Below are 20,081 nucleotides of genomic sequence, written 5' to 3'. Positions count from 1 at the left end.
CCGCTTCTCCTCCTGCCTTCAATTTTCCCCAGCATCAAAGTCTTTTCAAATGAGTCGGTTCTTTGCATCAGGTGGCCAAAGTATTGGAGTTTCAGCTTCAACATCAGTCCTTCCAATGAATATACAGGACTGATTTCCTTTAAGATGGACTGGTTAGCTCTCCTTGCAGTCCAGGGGACTCTTCAAGAGTCTTCTCCAACACCACAGTTCAAAAGCATCAATTCTTTGGCCCTCAGCTTTCTTCAGAGTCCAACTCTCATATCCATACATGACTACTGGAAGAACCATAGCTTTGACTAGATGGATCTTTGTTGGCAAAGTAATGGCTCTGCTTTTTAATATGCTGTCTAGGTTGGTCATAACTTTTCTTCCAAGGAGCAAGTGTCTTTTAATTTCATGGCTTCAGTCACCGTCTGTGGTGATTTTGGAGCCCCCCAAAATAAAGTCTCTCACTGTTTCCACTGTTTCCCCATCTATTTGCCATGAAATGATGGGACCAAATGCCATGATCTTAGTTTTCTGAATGTTGAGCTTTAACCCAACATTTTCACTCTCCTCTTTCACTTTCATCAAGAAGCTCTTTAGTTCTTCTTCACTTTCTGCCATAAGGGTGGTGTCATCTGCATATCTGAGGTTATTGGTATTTCTCCCAGCAATCTTGATTCCATCTTGTGCTTCTTCCAGCCCGGCATTTCGCATGATGTACTCTGCATATAAGTTAAATAAGCAGGGTGGCAATATGCAGCCTTGACATACTCCTTTCCTGATTTGGAACCAGTCTGTTGTTCCATGTCCAGTTCTAACTGTTGCTTCCTGACCTGCATACAGGTTTCTCAAGAGGCAGGTCAGGTGGTCTGGTATTCCCATCTCTTTCAGAATTTTCCGCAGTTTGTTGTGATCCACACAGTCAAAGGCTTTGGCATAGTCAATAAGGCAGAAATACATGTTTTTCTGGAACTCTGTTGCTTTTTCGATGATCCAACAGATGTTGGCAATTTGATCTCTGGTTCCTCTGCCTTCAAATCCAGCTTGAACATCTGGAAGTTCATGGTTCACATATTGCTGATGCCTGGCTTGGAGAATTTTGAGCATTACTTTACTAGCGTGTGAGATGAGTGCAATCGTGCAGTAGTTTGAGCATTCTTTGGCATTGTAGTTCTAACCAGCCGCTGGTGATGCCCGTGTGGCTGGTCCACAGGTCACACTTTGAGTAGTACGGAAGAATTCCATTACAGATGTGATGTATTTATCCTAGTATGAGTGATTCTCAAGGGTGAGCATGCATCAGAATCACCTGGAGGGCTTCTGAAACCACAAACTGCGAGGCTCTGCCCCAGAGTTTCTGGGTTAATAGCTGTAGGATGAGCTGAAGAGTTTTCATTTTAAAAGTTTCCTAGTGGTGTTGATACTAGGTTGATGCACACTGGGTCCAACACTTTGAGAACCAGTAGGCTAGTGCCTCTACCTACTATGTTAGTTCTCCAGAGAAACAGAATAGATCATATGTATATGTGTATAAAAAGATTCACGACAAGGAATTGGCTGTCACCATTATGGGGGCTGACAAATCCCAAGATCTTCAGTCGGCAAGCTGGAGAACCAGGAGACCTGATGGTGTCATTCCTGCCCAAATGCTAACACCTGAGAATCAGGACAGCGGATGATGTGGTTTCAGTCCTAAGCGGGAAGGCCCTATAGGTGATGGTTTCTGAGGCTGCTCCACTTGTCTCTGTTGAAAAGCAAAGACACATCCTGATCCTGGCATGTCTCCCAGAGCTGAGAGTGTGTCCCTCTGTCCACACAGCCTTGTGCACCACTCTGTCCCTCTCTGGGCCAGGCCCATTTCAGATAGGCTCCCCGCCCTCTCGAAGTTTACCTCCTACTGGGAAAGAGACTACAAATAGATAACCAATATAACTTGTAGAATTAAGTACTCCCTGACCATGTGTGAGAAACAGAGCCAGGTGGCAGGCCACCCAGAATGTGGCAGCAGAAGGGAGAGTGACCCCACGTCACGGAGTTTAAGGGGGAAGAGTGGCCTTAGTGACCGCTAGCCTAGCTATGCTGGGGTCGCTGACACCAGTGTTATCTGGTGATATTTGGATTTGTAGGAAATGCTTTTACACTATGTTTTGCTACTACCCTTTTTTCGGGGACAGATTTCTCAGATCCCTTTCATTTTCACATTGAATTAGATTGATGACAATATATATTTTGAGACTGTGTCTATTTGCAGTGGCTGAGTTTTAAAATTACTCTATTCCTCAAGAACGTCTGTTATGATTCTCCTTTTGTTGTGTTGTTCTCTTCTTTCATACCATCTTCTTTTACCGAAATCTTCTACCTCCTTTAAAGACCATAATTATATTTCTCATTTGTATTGTTTATAACCTCTTTTCAGTCCATAACACTCCCGATCACTCTCCTTTTTGTAGGTATATATGCCCTATTTTTTTTCTTACCCAGTCAGAATATTAAAATGCTCTGAATTTTTGTCCTTTTCTATCTCATCAAAGTTAAATATATAAACGTGGTAGAGATAAAAGTATTTTTTTTGCTCCTGCAGTCTCACTGGTAAACAGTTGTGTGTCAAGAGTGCCTTGGCAGAGGGCTCACGTGTTTACTACATGGAAAAGTTAGATGACAAAGGACTCAGTCTCATTCTCTTCTTGAAGGATGACTTCCACATCCTTGTCTCCCTTCCCTCAGCTGTTTCCACCTTCCAGTTTGCCTCCAAAATATATGCCAGCACTGCTGACTGGCCCAGTTTTTACTCCTGATGGTGCCATCTTTTCTCCTCATCTCTTACTCCTCCATCTGGTTCTCCCATCTCCACCCCAATCCCCCTATACTTTCCCGTTGCTTGTAGTCCTGGCCTCCTCTCCATTCATCAAGCTTTTTTGCATGTGCTAACTTTGTGCTGTTATCTAAGAGCAACAAGACTTGGTAATTGCTCTCAAGAGGCTGACTTTCTTGACCTCATATTTCATTGTTATGTGATGATTAGGCAACAACATCAGGATGCATTTAGGAAGTGCTGACTTTGTGTGGTGCCGTGTGGGAGACAAAATACTTTGTCAGATCCTTTCTGCAAGAACCTGGTTGGTCAGATAAGATCAAGACATGTTGAAAGCTAAGTCAAAACACAATCCCAGTCATAAGATAGCATTGGTTTATCTGCCAAATGATTGGCACTTCAGCTCTGTAAGCTTAGAGGAGGACGAGATCTCTGGAGGCTGAAATGGTCTGTGATGTCTTCTTGGTGGAGGAAGGACTTGGTTAGTCCTGGATGGATCAGGTCAGATGGATGCCATTTGGATGGCAGAATATGATACTAATGACAGGGATGGGAGAACAGTGGAGAGAATTAAGGCCTGGGGTGGAGGGCTGGGCAGGAGCAGAGATAGTGGGAAATGAAACTGAAGGAGAGATTGGGAGGAGACCATGGCAGGTCTGGAGCATGAGGCCAGGTGGTTTGTAGAGTCATATCCATCTCAGAGTATGAGTGGACAGTTCTGCCCTTCATCATTGCTTTTCTATTTTCATACTTCATGTCGCTCTCCAGGTGAAAGGAAAAGAACCCGAACTGTTGGAGCCCATTCCCTCTGAATTCATGGCCTGATGGGTGTAAAAATAAAGACCTGGACTATAAAAAAAAAAAAAAAAAGAATGAATGAAACCTTAAAAGAAGATAACATGGCAAGACAAGTTACAGACCACTGCTCCCCTTAGCCACAGCTAGGACAGACATACTATGTGCTTATTTCTGCTTCAGGAATCTTCTAACTTATTTTTATTTTTCTGAACGCATGGGTTTCTACCACACGTGATCACAGATTTTTCACATGTTCCGTGTTTGATACACCATCATTTTGCGTGATTCCAAGCAAAAATGGGTTGCTTATTAGTACAATGAATTTCTCCAGAACCATGTTTAAAATAACCTTCCCATACACTGCACTTGCCCACCGGGTGGTTTCTGATCAGACATCCATATAGTAGCTGCAGCCAAATTACTCCCACCACATCAGACCCACAAATGCGGAGGGGCTCAAACCAGAGGTGACTTTCTCTTTATTTCCTTTCGGATAAATTTTTATAAAATCAGTCTTTATGACTTAAGTACTAAAGGGAACACCTGCTACTTGGCTTGGTGTTTTGTGGGGCGGAATCACAATGGAAAGTAACTCTTGAGAAGTGAGCTGGGATGCCTGGGAGTTTTGGCCTCAGAAAGAAGACTGTAAAGGAAATAGCCATTTTCTCTCTTTAGAGGATCTAAATCCTTTTCAGAGTACTTATTTAAGACAACTTAGAGATCACTGGTTGCCATTTATTGAATTATTCCTCCCTCCAAAATGAAAACATTTGGTAGGATATGACTACCTTATCCATCAATGACTGGGAAGTAGTTTGTCTTCTAAGTGGTGAATATTTTATTTCAACCCCTTGAGGAATAATTGGTTCTTTAGTGCATCAGTTCCTGGGGACCCAAACAGAACTCCTGAAATGTCAACTTGATGTCCTTGGATGACCTCCTTAGCGTTATGGAAGGATGAACAGCTGACCCTTGAACAACACAAGTTTGAAGTGTGTGGGTCCACTTATACATGGATTCTTTTCAAGAAATAGTATTTTCATTTAATTAAGTGTGGGGAAAAGTTTGTCTTTGATTAGAGATCACAATAATCAAATCAAAAGAACTAGGGTTTGAGTCCCAGTTCTGTACAAGTCATTTCAACTTACTCCCCTTGGGTGAGTTGTGTATCAGTTCCTTCATTTTTGAGACAGATTAACAGTATGTGAATCTTCTACTACATGGGGTTGATGCCCCCAATCCCCATGTTCTCCAAGGGTCAACTACTTGTTATTGAGTGTCATTGTATAAGAATAATGCACACGTGTACCTTCTGTGGAGAATGCACTGTGGTGTGGCAGTGACCTCCAAAGCTCACTGATGGGAGGCAGTAGAGTAAACCATTTATATGGGGTGAGGCCCCTGCTTATACAGGGACAGGCAGCCCCTGGGATAGGCCTGTTAACATGTATGGTCAGGACTTTCATGACTCCTGGAAGACACAGCTAAGACCTTGACAGATGACAACACAGACCTTCTTGGGAAGGAAGGCAGCCCAGCCACCTCGTCATCCTGAAGTCCCCCCTCCCTCCCCTTCCCCAGTCCATCACCAGATTCTGCTGGGCCAGCTCATTTGTCCCCACTGCCACCATTCCAGCCCATCATCTCTGTCCTGTTGCATGGATTCCCAACTTGTCTCCCCAATTCCACACATCAGTCAGTCAGTTCAGTTGCTCAGTCACGTCTGACTCTTTGCGACCCCATGAATTTCCACATTGCTGCTAAAAAAAAAAAAAAAAATCAAACGTATTTTATCACTCCCTCCCTTCAAATCTTCCAACAAGGATTTCTACTTTTAAACTGAAATTCAGGATCTTCAGCAGGCCCTGCACTGGAATGTCCCCTCCCCTATCTTTGAAGCACTTTGTCTTTCTCTTAAGGCTCAAGTTTTATTCTGGCTTTTATTACACACACCAGTCTACTGGCTGGAGCTCTAGCTAATGCCTTATGCATAATAGGGACTGGATCTGCGTTTTAGTACAGATGAGGTCTCAAGGATCCCATGTCATTAGCAGAAAAGTGTTTTGACACCACACTTACAGTCATTTCCCCCATTTTTTCCACTTCTGTGGTCTGTCACTTGTCTTGCTATGTTATCTTCTTTTAAGGTTTCATTCTTTTTTTTTCTTTTACAGTCTAGGTCTTTATTTTTACACCCATCAGGCCATGAATTTATAGGGAATGGGCTCCAACAGTTTGGGTTCCTTTCCATTGATCCTCACAAAGTGTGCTTCTTTGGGTGGAGCAGGCTGGCACTTCAGATGAACCCAAGTCCCTTTCTTTTTGGCTTCCTTCTTTTTCTGAACATTTTCGTACACGTGTTTCAGGAAGCTATCTCAGCTCTTAGAGTGCTTAATATGCTTGATAGGCACATTGATTCTCTTGGCAAGAGTCTTGCCCTTAACTTGTTTGTTTACAATGATGCCAACATCATGGTAGGTGACACTGTAGACTCTCCCAGTTTTGCCATGGTCACATTTGTGGGGCAATCCTTTTTGAATAGTACCCATTCCCTTGATATCTACAATATCACCCTTCTCGTTGATTCACATGTATGTAGCCAAAGGTGCAACTCTGTGTTTTCTAAAAGGCCTAGAGAGGATGCAGCCCCTCCTCTTTCCCTTCGTGTTGGTCATTTTGGCGAATTACTGGAAGATGGCAGTTCCAGCCGAAAGGGCTCATTCTTTTTTTGTTTTCTAATATGTGTTCTGTTATTTATCCTAACACTACTTTTTCTTTTTGCTATATTTTTTTTTCTGCTTTTTTCTCTTTATTGAGATGCAGTTGACATATAACGTTGCTAACACTACTTGTTATTCTGGTGTCTACCTGTATACCTTTGTTCCTTTATTTCCATGACTACACAGTGTTTTGTGATCATTCACCTTTAAATCCAAACATGCATATGAGTCAGTGCAGGCATCTGTTTTGTTATGTCTTCTAATATGCCTGAGCATTTACATTTTGAAATAGTCATACTTGAACATCTGTTGATGTTCAATATTGAAATTTCTTATTGAAATAAATATTATTATAATTTACTTTCTTTTTATTTCTCCTTAATCTGTTACTTAGGGTTTTACATTCGTTTTCTCTTTGAAATTATATAGATAGATGGTTAGTTTCAAATATTGATTCAGCATGGCACAGGGGACCTTGCTAAATACATGTTATAAAAAGTGGGCACATGTTCTGATTGAGTGAAGAACCACTATTTTAAGCAATCCTCAGTATCTACTTTGAAGTTGCCTACAAGTAGGGTGACTGCTCCCTGGTTTGTCTGGAACAGTCATGATTTATTCCTATTATCCTGGCAGAATTATTAATTATGTCCCTTTCATTGTCCAGAGACCCTGTTTAGATAATAAATTGTATCACCACATGTTTTTAGAAGCATTTCTTCTTTTTACCATCATGATCATAGTATTTCCCTTTTCAGCAGTATTCTCTGTGTCTAGTCAGCCTTTGACAAAAAGTGCTAGGTCCCTCCACTATTGAACTTTTCACTCCTAAAACCTTCCAGTATTCTCTTTTACTCATCCTTGAAGAATCTGAAATTACTGTTTAAATACCTTTGGTGCCTTTTTTTCCCTCTCACTAACTTGAGCCTGTCTTCATCAATTCTCTTAACTTACTCTTCTATTTTTGGCATTTCTACCTTAATCCCCTTTCCACTTACTTTTTTTTAAACATAACCTTGCTGTTCTGCCAGATTTTCATACTTTCACAAAATTAATTTTGCCTTATCTGACAATTTGCAGCTTCAAATTTTTGCCTATAAATAGACCTTGTTAGCTATTTTAGTACAAATTCTCTTTTTGCTTTGATGTATTTCTTTGGTGTTGACACACATTAAAATAAGCATTCCTCAATTCCATTTTTAGCTGACTTCTTTATATGTTACCTTTGGATTGTACCATAAACTGCTCTTACTCTGATATACAAGTACCTCCAAACAGCATTCTTTTGTTACACTTTGAGGAAATGCCATATTTTTGCTTTATTTTCTTTTTTTTAAGGTGTAAAGAAATTTTAACTTTTGGATTAAGACATTTGGCTCCCAAGAGTTTTAAAGATGCTTAGTCTAACTTTTTTTTTATTGTGATAAAATACACATTACATTAAATTTGCCATTTAAATAATTTTAAAGTGTACAATTCAATGGCATTAAGTGCATTCACAATGGCGTGCAGCGGTCAGCACTGTCAAGCTCCAAAACTTTCCATCATCCCAAACAGAAACCCCACACCCACTGAGCAGTCACTCTCCTTCCCCCTCCCCCAGCCCCCAGCACATATTCATCTGCTTTCTGTCTGTGGATTTGCCTCTTCTGAACATTTCATACAAATGGAATCACATATTTTGTGTATGTCTGACTTTTTTCACTGAGCATAATTTTTCAAGGTTAATCTGTGTTGTAGCATGTGTCATCATTGTATTCCTTTGTACGGTTAAATAGCATTTCACTGTACAGATAGACCTTATATTGTTTATCCATTCATCCGTTGATCAGTCTAATTTTTATTAAGTCTTTACTACAGCATGAAATGAGTGGTACAGTATAGCATTATAAGTGCAGTGAATGGTACAGAGATATTTTATTTTAAACTTTTAATTTTAAATATGTATACAGCTGATTAACAATGTTGTGATAGTTTCAGGTGGAAAACAAAGTTACTCAGCCATATACAGGTATCCCTTCTCCCTCAATGGCACCCCACTCCAGTACTCTTGCCTGGAAAATCCCATGGGCGGAGGAGTCTGGTGGGCTGCAGTCCATGGGGTCGCTAAGAGTCGGACAAGACTGAACGACTTCACTTTCACTTTTTCACTTTCATGCATTGGAGAAGGAAATGGCAACCCACTCCAGTGTTCTTGCCTGGAGAATCCCAGGGACGGGAGAGCCTGGTGGGCTGATGTCTATGGGGTCACACAGAGTCGGACACGACTGAAGTGACTTAGCAGCAGCAGCATTCCCCCTCAAACGCTCCTCCCATCTAAGCTGCCACATAGCATTGAGCAGAGTTCCCTGTGCTATATAGTAGAAACTTGGTTATCCATTTTAAATGTAGCAGTGTCTACATGTCCATCCCAAACTCCGAAACTATCTCTTCCCCTCATTCTTCCCCCTGCTGGTAACCATAAGTTCATTTTCTAAGTCTATCAGACATTTTCTGTTTTGTAAATGAGTTCATTTGTATCGTTTCCTTTTAGATTCCACATATAAGGGATATTATATGATATTTCTCTCTCTGTGTTTGACTTACTTCACTCAGCATGACAATCTGTAGGTCCATCTAGGTTGCTGCAAATGACATCATTTCATTCTTTTTAATGGCTGAATAATATTCCGTGTGTGTGTGTGTGTGTGTGTGTGTGTGTGTGTGTGTGCTGTATCTTCTTTATCCATTCAGTACAAGGATATTTTAGATGAGAGTCTTAGTGGTTGACATGTGACTAATGCTGGGGATAGAATGTGTATAAGAGGTTATAACATTTGGATATATTTTCTTCTGGGTATTTTATATTTTTTTATGTTTGGGTCATTTTACTATGTTTGGGTATTTTATTTCACTTTTACCTGCTTATGATCACATTGATTAGAAAAGTTTGCATGCTGCCCCTTTTTACATAAAATTCATTTGTTTAACAAATATTTGAATGCCTATAATGTGATGGGAACTAGTGTGGTTACCTCTGCTGGATACAAAGTTCTGGTAAAGATATAGTTTGGAAGTTATCATCTTATGGGTATTATTTAAAGCCATAGGACCAAGACCTCCCAGGGAAGGGTCCATAGAGCTGAGGAGAGGACCCAAGAATCAGCCCTAAGGTTCTCTTGGTGATAAAGTTCCAGGAAAGAAGGAGGTTGAGGAAGAACAGGCAACCTGTTAAAAGCAGGAGAGTCTGGAGGAAAAAGTGTTGGAGGGAATGGCCCCTGGTGTCAACTGCTACTGAGTGAGATGGGGAAGATGTTGGACCACAGGGTTTAGCAAGGTGGTAGTCAGAAGGGAGCTCAGTGGAGTGGAGAGGATCACAGTGCAGCTGGAGTGTGCTAAGGAGCACATGATGTAATATTTTAACATAGTTCTGAACATTTCATATATTCTGAAACATAATTCAGTGGCAGAAAAATATTCTAATTGTACATTTTAACCACTTATTATCTCCCTATCAACGTGTGACAATTGCATCATTTACAATATTTACTATTACCAACAAGACCACAGTGAGCAGCTTTGTAAACTTTCTTTCCTACTTTTAGCATCATTTCCTTTGACTAGAGAGACAGAAGGGTAGATGCTGGTCTAAGAGCAGAGCAACTTTAAAGCTTACAATTCTCATGTGCTCAGATACTTTCTGAAAGAACTGACTAGTTGGCATTCCTCCAGTGTTATCCGGCATCTTGACTGCGATTGTCAGTTGAGGCCTCCCGGAACAGGTCTTTCCTTTTATCTGCCTATAACTTCTTTTAACCTTGAAAAGAGAATTTAATGAGAAGAACTAAACCCACATTATGGGGTGAAAAATATACACAGCTAGTTTAGTTCAGTTCAGTTGCTCAGTCGTGTCTGACTCTTTGCAACCCCATGGACTGCAGCATGCTAGGCCTCCCTGTCCATGACCAACTCCCGGAGCTTGCTCAAACTCATGTCCATTGAGTCAGTGATGCCATCAAACCATCTCATCCTCTGTCGTCCCCTTCTCCTCCTGCCTTCAATCTTTCCCAGCATCAGGATCTTTTCAAATGAGTCAGTTCTTCACATCAGGTGGCCAAAGTATTGAAGTTTCAGTTTCAGCATCAGTCCTTTCAATGAATATTCAGGACTGATTTCCTTTAGGATGGACTGGTCGGACCTCCTTGCAGTCCAAGGGACTCTCAAGAGTCTTCTCCAACACCACACTTCAAAAGCATCAATTCTTCAGCTCTCAGCTTTCTTTATAGTCCAACTCTCACATCCATACATGACCACTGGAAAAATCAAAGCTTTGACTAGATGGACTTTTGTTGGCAAAGTAATGTCTCTGCTTTTTAATATGCTGTCTAGGTTGGTCATAACTTTTCTTCCAAGGAGCAATGTCTTTTAATTTCATGGCTTCAGTCACCATCTGCAGTGATTTTGGAGCCCCCCAAAATAAAGTCTGTGACTGTTTCCACTGTTTCCCCATCTATTTGCAATGAAGTGATGGGACCAAATGCCATGATCTTAGTTTTCTGAATGTTGAGCTTTAAGTCAACATTTTCACTCTCCTCTTTCACTTTCATCAAGATGCTCTTTAATTCTTCTTCATTTTCTGCCATAAGGGTGGTATCATCTGCATATCTGATGTTATTGATATTTCTCCCAGCAATCTTGATTCCAGCTTGTGCTTTACCCAGCATGATATACTCTGCATATAATTTAAATAAGTAGGGTGACAATATACAGCTTTTATGTACTCCTTTCCCGATTTGGAACCAGTCTGTTGTTCCATGTCCGGTTTTAACTGTTGCTTCTTGACATGAATACATATTTCTCAGGAGGTAGGTCAGGTGGTTCAGGTGGTATTCCCATCTCTTCAAGAATTTTCCATAGTTTGTTGTGGTCTACACAGTCAAAGGCTTTGGCATAGTCAATAAAGCAGAAGTAGATATTTTTCTGGAACTCTTGCTTTTTTGATGATCCAGTGGATGTTGGCAATTTGATCTCTGGTTCCACTGCCTTTTCTAAATCCAGCTTGAACATCTGGAAGTTCACGGTTCACGTACTGTTGAAGCCTGGCTTGGAGAATTTTGAGCATTACTTTGCTACTGTGTGAGATGAGTGCAATTGTGTGGTAGTTTGAGCATTCTTTGGCATTGCCTTTCTTTGGGACTGGAATGAAAACTGACCTTTTCCAGTCCTGTGGCCACTGCTGAGTTTTCCAAATTTGCTGACATATTGAACGCAGCACTTTCACAGCATCATCTTTTAGGATTTGAAATAGCTCAACTGGAATTCCATCACTTCCACTATCTTTGTTCATAATGATGCTTCCTAAGGCTCACTTGACTTTACATTCCAGGATGTCTGGCTCTAGGCGATTGGTCACACCATCATGATTATCTGGGTCATGAAGATCTTTCTTGTATAGTTCTTCTGTGTTTTCTTGCTACCTCTTCTTAGTATCTTTTGCTTCTGTTAGGTCCATACCATTTCTGTCCTTTATTGTGCCCATATTTGCATGAAATGTTCCCTTGGTATCTCTAATTTTCTTGAAGAGATCTCTAGTCTTTCCTATTCTATTGTTTTCCTCTATTTCTTTGCATTGATCACTGAGGAAGGCTTTATCTCTCCTTGCTATTCTTTGGAACTCTGCATTCAAATGGGTATATCTTTCCTTTTCTCCTTTGCCTTTCCCTTCTCTTTTCACAGCTGTTTATAAGGCCTCCTCAGACAACCATTTTGCATTTCTTTTTCTTGGGTATGGTCTTGCTCACTGCCTCCTGTACAATGTCATGAACCTCTGCCATAGTTCTTCGGGCACTCTATCAGATCTAACCCCTTGAATCTATTTGTTACTTCCACTGTATAGTCGTAAGGGATTTGATTTAGGTCATAGCTGAATGGTCTAGTGGTTTTCCCTACTTTCTTCAGTTTAAGTCTGAATTTGGCAATAAGAAGTTCATGATCCGAGCCACAGTCAGCTCCCGGTCTTGTTTTTGCTGACTGTATAGAGCCTCTCCATCTTTGGCTGCAAAGAACATAATCAATCTGATTTTGGTGTTGACCATCTGGTGATATCCATGTGTAGTATTTTCCCAGCTAGCTAAACAGTTACATTAAGGGGAAGCACAGGTCCAACAATTGCCCACCCAGATGGAACCACGGTGTGAATGTGATGCCACTCTTGTTATTAACTCTTTTTCGCTGAGGTCTTGGTATAACCTTAAACCAGATATGGCTGAGGAAAGTGCTCAGCCATGAGCTTCGTCCTCCACTCCTATGTGCCTATGCATTCATGTAAGTGTGATCTGTGCTGGGATTTAAGAAAGTTTCCCCTTTTCCAGGAAACCCCCTGCAGATCTCCCACTGCAGCTGCCTGCTGTTATCAGGGAATGACTTCTACCCTTTCCATGCATGCTTTGGGTGGAGTTTTATAAACATTCCCAGCCTATCACAAAAAGATAGCAACTTTCAAGCCTATTGTCATCTCAAAAATTTCCTCCTCTCCCCTTCCCCATTCCTCAAAAATATCCTAACCACTTTGTGGCCACTTCCTGGTCACATTGTGAGTTGCTCCTACCAGCAGCAGCATTTAGATAAAGGAGGTGACACCAGCCACCTGGGTCTGCTATTTAACTGCTTCCTACCCAGCACAGCAGCACCACACCCAGGACCAGCAGTGCCCAGTGTCCTGCTGGTGCAGGTTCTGGGAGGTACCGGCATCACTGGAGCCCCTCTCCAGTGATCTGCTTGTTCCAGCTGGACAGATACTGCTGTTTGCTGGGCCTTGAGTGGGGCAGTGAGTGGGTCCGATGGGAACAGACTTGGCAAGAGTGATGCATGTGCATCTCCCTGCTCCATTCAGTTGGCTCCTTTTCTGGAGAGGTCCCAATTTCCACAGGGCATCCCCAAAGTGGAAGGTCCAAGAACATGTAACTGCTCAGCAGAATGGTGGAGTGTTCTAGAACAGGCAGATTGGGATGCTTTCTTGTACAATTACTGGCTCTGTGACTCAAGAGGGTGACTTCATATCTCTGAATCTCATTTTTTCCCACCAGCTTAAAAAATATAGAAGGATTATGTGATACCAGTCTCCTTAAATTATTGCAGGAAATCCATGCACTGATACATGTAAAGTGACCACCATAGAGCCTGACCCAGTACAGGCTCAATCAGGGTGAACTGTTACCGTCATTATCTCACCCCATACTCCTTGTTGACTCCCTGACTTTTGTTGCTCCAAGTTGGTAGCTCAGACTTGGCTCTTCAAGCCTTTCTCTTTGTTTTCTACTTGCAGGGAGCTTTGTGAAGAAGCCTGGTCAGCCTGTTGTTTCCAAAGCCTTGGGGTAAGTTCTGGGGTGTTCAACCCAGGGTAAGGGCTGGATTGGCTCCTGTTGCCTTGACACAACAGCCTGGGGAGCAAGTTTTCTCAAGCACCCCAGGTTGTAACTAAAGCAGGAGCCTACTGGGGTTTGACATGTCATTCACACAGCCCTCCCGACCCTGTGGCCTCTGTGGATCGCTCCTTTGGTCCAACTAAATGGAAGTGGGCTATATGGACATAGTCTGCAGGAGTCTCTAATAACCGAGACCAGAGTCAGAAGACCTAAAATAAACAGACTTAGAAGAGGCAATCAATATGTGACTTTTCTTATGGCAAGTAAACCTATATTGGCAAGGGCAAATAAAAATGGCTGCTGTAACAAACAAGCCTCTAAATCACAAAGGCTTAACACAAGCAAAGTTTCTTTCTTACTCAAGCAAAATCAGTTCATATTTTCTCAGACAAGTGGAGAACCTTCCAACCAAATTTCAGGGACCCAGGATCCTTCCATTTTGTGGCTCCATCATCTCTTCGGCAGAACCCTCTGCATCTAGCCAGAAGAGAATCACATAGGAGGTTTTGAATAGTCCAGCCTAAAAGTAGCACATAGTGCTTCTGCTTTCTGTTCACAGTCTGTTGGCCAAAACCTAGGCTTTGGCCAGAGTTCGGTAGAATTCAGGTGTACCTAAATTCACTGGACTTCCCAGGTGACTCAGTGGTAAAGAATCCACCTGCCAATGCAGAAGTTGCAAGAGACATGGGTTCAATCCCTGGGTCAGGAAGATTCCCTGTAGTAGGAAATAGCAAACCACTCCAGTATTCTTGCCTGGAAAATCCCATGGACAGAGGAGCCTGGCAGGCTACAGTCTATGGGGTCACAAAGAGTTGAGCATGACTGAGTAACTGAGCGGGAGGAGGAGCACAAATTCAAGGGGCTAGTAAATGAAGACTAGCCGAATGCTCAGGAGGTAGAGGAAATAGGTTTTGGTGCCACAGATATTTTCCAGGAATGTATTTGAGGCACAGAATTGGGAAGGTTTCCCTTTGCTGGTTTCTGAGCCCATCTTAAGTGACTTGGGTGGGAATAGACAGAAAAGGATCTGCATTGCTGTGGATTTCCTGCTGATCTTTTCCCAGGGACAGATTTGCACCCCCTGCCATGGAGACCCGTCCTAGCATCTGGGGAGAATGTCCACCAAAATTTGCTACCAAGCTGGGCCGAGCGGTGGTCAGAGAAGGACAGATGGGGCGGTTCTCCTGCAAGATCACTGGCCGGCCCCAGCCACAGGTCACCTGGCTCAAGGTAGGGTTCTGTCTGCCCTGACTCTGGGTGAGATCCCTGGGCTAGTGGGACTCTGTCTTCCCAATCAGTCCCTGCCACTTCAACTGTAGACGGCCCTCGAGTTTCTCCTGGCTTTGGTAGCCATGCCTCTTCTTGCCCCTGTGCACGTACTCTCCCTGTCACTCAGCCCACAATGTCCTGTAATCCACACGCTCACAGAACAGCATAAAACTTCTGAGTCAAGACAGACCTGACCATGTCAAGAGAGTGGACTTTGAAGTCTGGGGCTGATTTCAAGCCATAGCTCCCTGATTCACAGAGCATGTGATGCTGGGAAGACATTGGTCTTTTAGAACCCAGGTTTCCTTATCTGTGAGGCAGAGATAATGCCACCAACCTCAAAATACTGTTGGGAGGCTCCACGTGGGCATGCTTTATAAATCACTGGGGCTAGACACTGTGAAGACAGAGGTGGGAAGCAGGGGAGAAGGGGATGAGTGGGTGTAAACAGGGCAGCGAGGAGGTCAAAGCCAGGGAGAGTAAGCTTTTCACGGGTGGAACTCCTGGATAAAAATGAGCGATGGGTGCCTTTTCCCTGTGTCCTGATTCTCCTGTTCTGACCCTAGAACATCATTAAAAGGAAGAGGGAGGCAAAGGAGAACTAAAGCGAGGAATGTAGAATTTTCCACCTCAAACTCAGACTCCTTTCAAACAGGTTCCATGTACCTTCTCTCAGCTGGACAGAACACCACAGCGCATCCATAGAGCAGAGTCAGGGCCCTTGGGTGGCCCTCAGGCTGCTGTCTGAGATGACAGAGCCCAGAGAAGAGGGCCCTGCTGCCTACCTGGTGTCTGTCCCATGCTGATTGGCAGCAGACAGGACAGAGCTGAAAGGTGAGCAGTTTTTCTGACCAAGCTGCCTGTGCCATCCACAGGGAGATGTTCCCCTGCAGCCCAGTGCTCGTGTGTCTATGTCTGAGAAGAATGGGATGCAAGTCCTGGAAATCCACGACGTCACCCGAGATGATGTGGGAGTATACACGTGCATGGTGGTGAACGGGTCAGGGAAGGCCTCCATGTCTGCTGAGCTTTCCATCCAAGGTACAGTCCAAGCTCTCCATCCAAGGGCTGTGGGAGGGCTATTGCAGAGCTGTCCCTTCCGGGGTCCCTAAAGGACCTAGAAGGAGCTGCTCGTTCATTACACATCTGTGTGTTACATGTGTCACACTTATGTACTCAGGTATCCATCCCCAGGTCAGCATCTTGAATCAAGAATGGGTGGGCGAGTAGCACAGATGCAGCGAAGGAGGAAGATACTTCACCCGTGTCTGCACATCTGGGTTCAGTTTTTCCTTCTTGCTCAGACTCCTTTTTTATTTACATTTCTAATTGCCTTTTGGAAGAGTGCACATTGCTAGTGTCTTCCCATCACCTCGTATTTACCCAGCCTAAAATTTATCTCAGCGTCCTTCAGATCAGGTGCTCCCTCAACTTAACTCTTCCCTTCTCACAGGACTGGGCATTTCAGACCAGCTTTGGCCCCTGTCTCTTCCTTGCTACAGTCATCAGCCCCAATTAGCTCTTCTCTTGAAATCTCTCTGTGTATGATTCCCCATTCCATTCCCCTTGGTTCTGCCAAGTCCAGCCTGGGGAAACTGGGATGTGTGGACAGAGAGGACGACTGAGGTCACTCCATTTGAGTGGGAACCTTAAGTGGGTTGGTATTTATGGATCAGGGAGTAAGACAACCCTCACTTTCTATTCTTCCTTTCTTACCCTTATCTCTTGTATGACTTTCCTCTTCTCCATCTCCTTCCTTCCTCAGAAAGTATCCCTCCATGCTCTCTTCATGTTTTTGGCCCAAGTATTTTTACTACCCACAGAAACAAATTTATTCTACATTGCAACCCAGGATGTGTGTGTGTGTGTGTGTGTGTGTGTGTGTGTGTGTGTATGTGTATGCCTAGTTGCTCAGTCATGTCCGACTCTTTGTGACCCCATGGACTGTAACCTGCCAGGCTCCTCTGTCCTTGGGCATTCTCCAGGCAAGAATACTGGAGTGGGTTGCCATGGCCTCCTCCAGGGGATCTTCCCAACCCAGGAATCTAACCCAAGTTTCCCACATTGCAGACAGATTCTTTATCATCTGAGCTACCAGGGAAGCGATATATAAAAACATATACATATACAAATACATATACACATATATTACTAAAACCAGTTTCATGAAACAATCCTGAGTATTATATACAATACGTGCTGGCATTTTCTCTTCTCCTCTACTTCATTAAGGGGAAAAAACCCTTTTTCAGACCATAGGCTTTGGCTTCACAACTCACTACGGTCTCAGGATCCTACCGTTTTAGTCTCCCTCTTCTACTCTCCCCAGCACTGAATTAAAGAACTGATCCCTTCTGATGCAATTAATGCCAGAATGGTGTGTTTCCTGGGATGTGTTTGAAAATACTCCCAGAAAAAGTCCCTCAAAAACAAAACAGAGAGATATAGATAAGATTGGCAAAATGTTGCTATTTGCCTCACCGGGGTGTTGGCTTTCAGTGTTTGCCATATTCTTCTCAGTACTATTGTACATTTTGCAATTTTCCATAAAACATTTTTCAAAAATAATGTGGTAGAAAAATATATCTAGTAATAGTACGTTTTTTTCTTTGAAGAACTGAATAAAATTACACTTTTTCTGTACGTTTTAAAATGAAGCAGGTATTTGTCAAAAATTATTACCTTAAGGGGTTCTTTAGAGGGCCACATGCAAGTGGAACCGTGTGGGTTTGAAGTTTTGGGTAGGTGTTTATTTTTGTTTGTCTCTCCAATGGTTTTTGTTTCCTTCTTTGGGCTAGAGAACAGGAAGCTACTGTGCCCAGGGTGGGGCAGCAGAGGCTGTACATAGCAAAGGCCCAGGGCAACGCTGGTAACTTAAGAGTGTCTGCAGGGCTCAGAGGAGTTTATCAGATTAACCCAGAAGTTCAGGACCAGGGGAGCTGAAAGGAGAGGGGGCGGAGGGCCACAGAGGAAGGTGAGCGCTTAGGAAGCCAAACTCTGTCATAAGTGAGAGATTCTTGTTTTATCACTTCCTGTTCCTGGTGTATACAACATTCCACTAACCGTCTTTCTACCTTCTCTCTTTTTCCAGGTTTGGACAATTCCAATAGGTATGTGTAGGCTTTGTGACTGTCATCGGTCCATCTCGAAATGCCCTGTTATAGAAAAGAGGGATTGTAATCAAGAAATGCCCTAAATTTCTGAGTCATCATATAGTGGGGAGAACCGCCTGTTTGAGGGGCGTTGTTTTATTTGGAATGCTTCATTTTCTATTGTAATTTGCTGCCGAGGTTCTGGGCCAGGCTTGCCATCAGTATTGAGACTCTTGAAGGCCCTGCTCAGTATCTTTACTAGTTAGCCATCATTAGGAAGGGCACTGCTCTGCAAGCATGCCCTCCATGTTCAAGGCCAGAATCCACCTGCTTGTTTTCTGGCTGGAAACTGAGCCAACTGCAGAGAAAGACTTTCGCTCTTCAGTTCAATTCAGCTCAGTCGCTCAGTCGTGTCCGACTCTTTGTGACCCCATGAATTGCAGCAGGCCAGGCCTCCCTGTCCATCACCAACTCCCGGAGTTCACTCAAACTCATGTCCATCGAGTCGGTGATGCCATCCAGCCATCTCATCCTCTGTCGTCTCCTTTTCCTTTCTCTCTTACTCTGTCCTAATTAGTGGGCTTTCATAATTCCTGGAGCCCGTGCTTGTGATGAGTAACTAGATGATTGTTCTCTTCCTTCTTCTTCTTCTGCCCCACCATCCATCCCTCACCACCAAACAGGTCACTCGTGAGAGGAACAAAGGTGGCCGGTACGGACATCAGGAAGGAAGTGACCAATGGAGTCACTCAGGGGTCCAAACCGGATGGCCTGGATGCTGCTGCCGAGAGTAAGAACCGCCCCAGCACCCAGCGAGGCGGCTCCCCGACCTGGGCCACAGGGAGCCAGCCTCAACCCCCCAGGGAATCTGAGCTGGAACCACTGGGGAACTCCCCCAGAAAGGGCCAGAGGGCCCCCGTCCTGCAAAAGACCTCCAGCACCATCACCCTGCAGGCAGCAAAAGTCCAGCTGGAGCCCAGAGCGCCAGTCCCAGGCACGCCCTGTCCTTCCAGAGAAGAGATGGAGGGGCCAGCTGCGTCCCCTCCAGACACCCTCTCCACCAGGCGGTCAGGCCTGGGAAGCCAGGACACCATGGGCAAGGTTGCTACCAGGAAGGTCCCCATGGAGAGCCAGAGGGACACCATGTTTCCCAAATTTGAGAACAAGCCCCAGAGCCAGGAGGTCAGTGAAGATGAGCCAGTCGAGTTCAGATGCGAGGGTGAGTAGAGCGGCCTGAGGTCTCTGGTATGCATCTAGTAGCCCCTCGGGCGGGGGGCCACTCCCTTCCTTCAGCTCAGTGGTCGGAGCCTCCTGTATCCACCATCGCCTTGGACTAGAGTCCCCCACCCCGGCGAAGCACTTGATAGGGGTCTCCCCTCAGGAGATGCTCCCTGCAGTGGCCCATTGTTCATGGTTGAAGAGAGCACTGACCCCGAACCCTGATTTTTAGCCCCCACCATGGGAAACCTGTCACCACCATGGCCACCAGGAACAAACCCCAGGGTCCCCTTCTGCAGGCTCTGGCTGGTCTGGAGGCCTGGTGTGTCACTTGGCACTCTCCTCTCAAAGCGCCCCGGCCTCTGTCTTGGGGAGGAGGGGGAGGGTAAGCGAGTAGGTTCCAGCCAGAGGGCAGTGGCATACCAGCTGAGCCCGCCCTCAGGCTCAGTCCCTTCATCACCCACTCCACCCCACAAGCACTCTTGGGGGCCTCACGTCCTTCACCTGGCCATGTAGTTTCAGGGATCCCAAAACCTGAAGTGACCTGGTTCCTGGACGGTGTCCCCGTGAGGAGTCAGGAGGGCAGCATCGAGGTTTACGAAGCTGGGGGGACCCATTACCTCTGCCTGTGGAGAGCCCGGGCCCGGGACAGCGGGAGCTACAGCTGCACAGCCACCAATGTCCGAGGCCAGGCGTCCTGTCGCTGGACGCTCCTGGTGAAAAGTGAGTACGTCCCTCAGGGTCCCCTGGCTTCTCTGTGGGAGGACCTTCATGGGGTGCTTCA

General features: G+C 44.4%; 1 protein-coding gene and 1 pseudogene across 5 annotated transcripts in view; one reads left to right on the top strand and one right to left on the bottom strand.

Moving 5' to 3' along the window:
* The window catches only part of MYLK (myosin light chain kinase), a 279,518-nt gene that overhangs the window by 139,909 nt on the left and 119,528 nt on the right, over positions 1–20,081 (top strand). For 4 of the 5 annotated variants that reach the window (XM_059888917.1, XM_059888922.1, XM_059888894.1 and 1 more), the window contains exons 4-9: positions 13,619–13,667; positions 14,783–14,948; positions 15,863–16,028; positions 18,079–18,097; positions 18,763–19,298; positions 19,814–20,020. In XM_059888917.1, the coding sequence (XP_059744900.1) occupies positions 13,619–13,667; positions 14,783–14,948; positions 15,863–16,028; positions 18,079–18,097; positions 18,763–19,298; positions 19,814–20,020 (1,143 nt within the window). The remainder of the gene's footprint in view (positions 1–13,618; positions 13,668–14,782; positions 14,949–15,862; positions 16,029–18,078; positions 18,098–18,762; positions 19,299–19,813; positions 20,021–20,081) is intronic. The other variant, NM_001372254.1, reaches the window with a different exon arrangement.
* LOC132345642 (large ribosomal subunit protein eL21-like) lies at positions 5,776–6,508 on the bottom strand (annotated as a pseudogene).

Source organism: Bos taurus, chromosome 1, assembly GCF_002263795.3.
Source record: "Bos taurus isolate L1 Dominette 01449 registration number 42190680 breed Hereford chromosome 1, ARS-UCD2.0, whole genome shotgun sequence".
Taxonomy (NCBI): domain Eukaryota; kingdom Metazoa; phylum Chordata; class Mammalia; order Artiodactyla; family Bovidae; genus Bos; species Bos taurus.
This window is presented reverse-complemented; position numbering and strand designations above follow the sequence as displayed.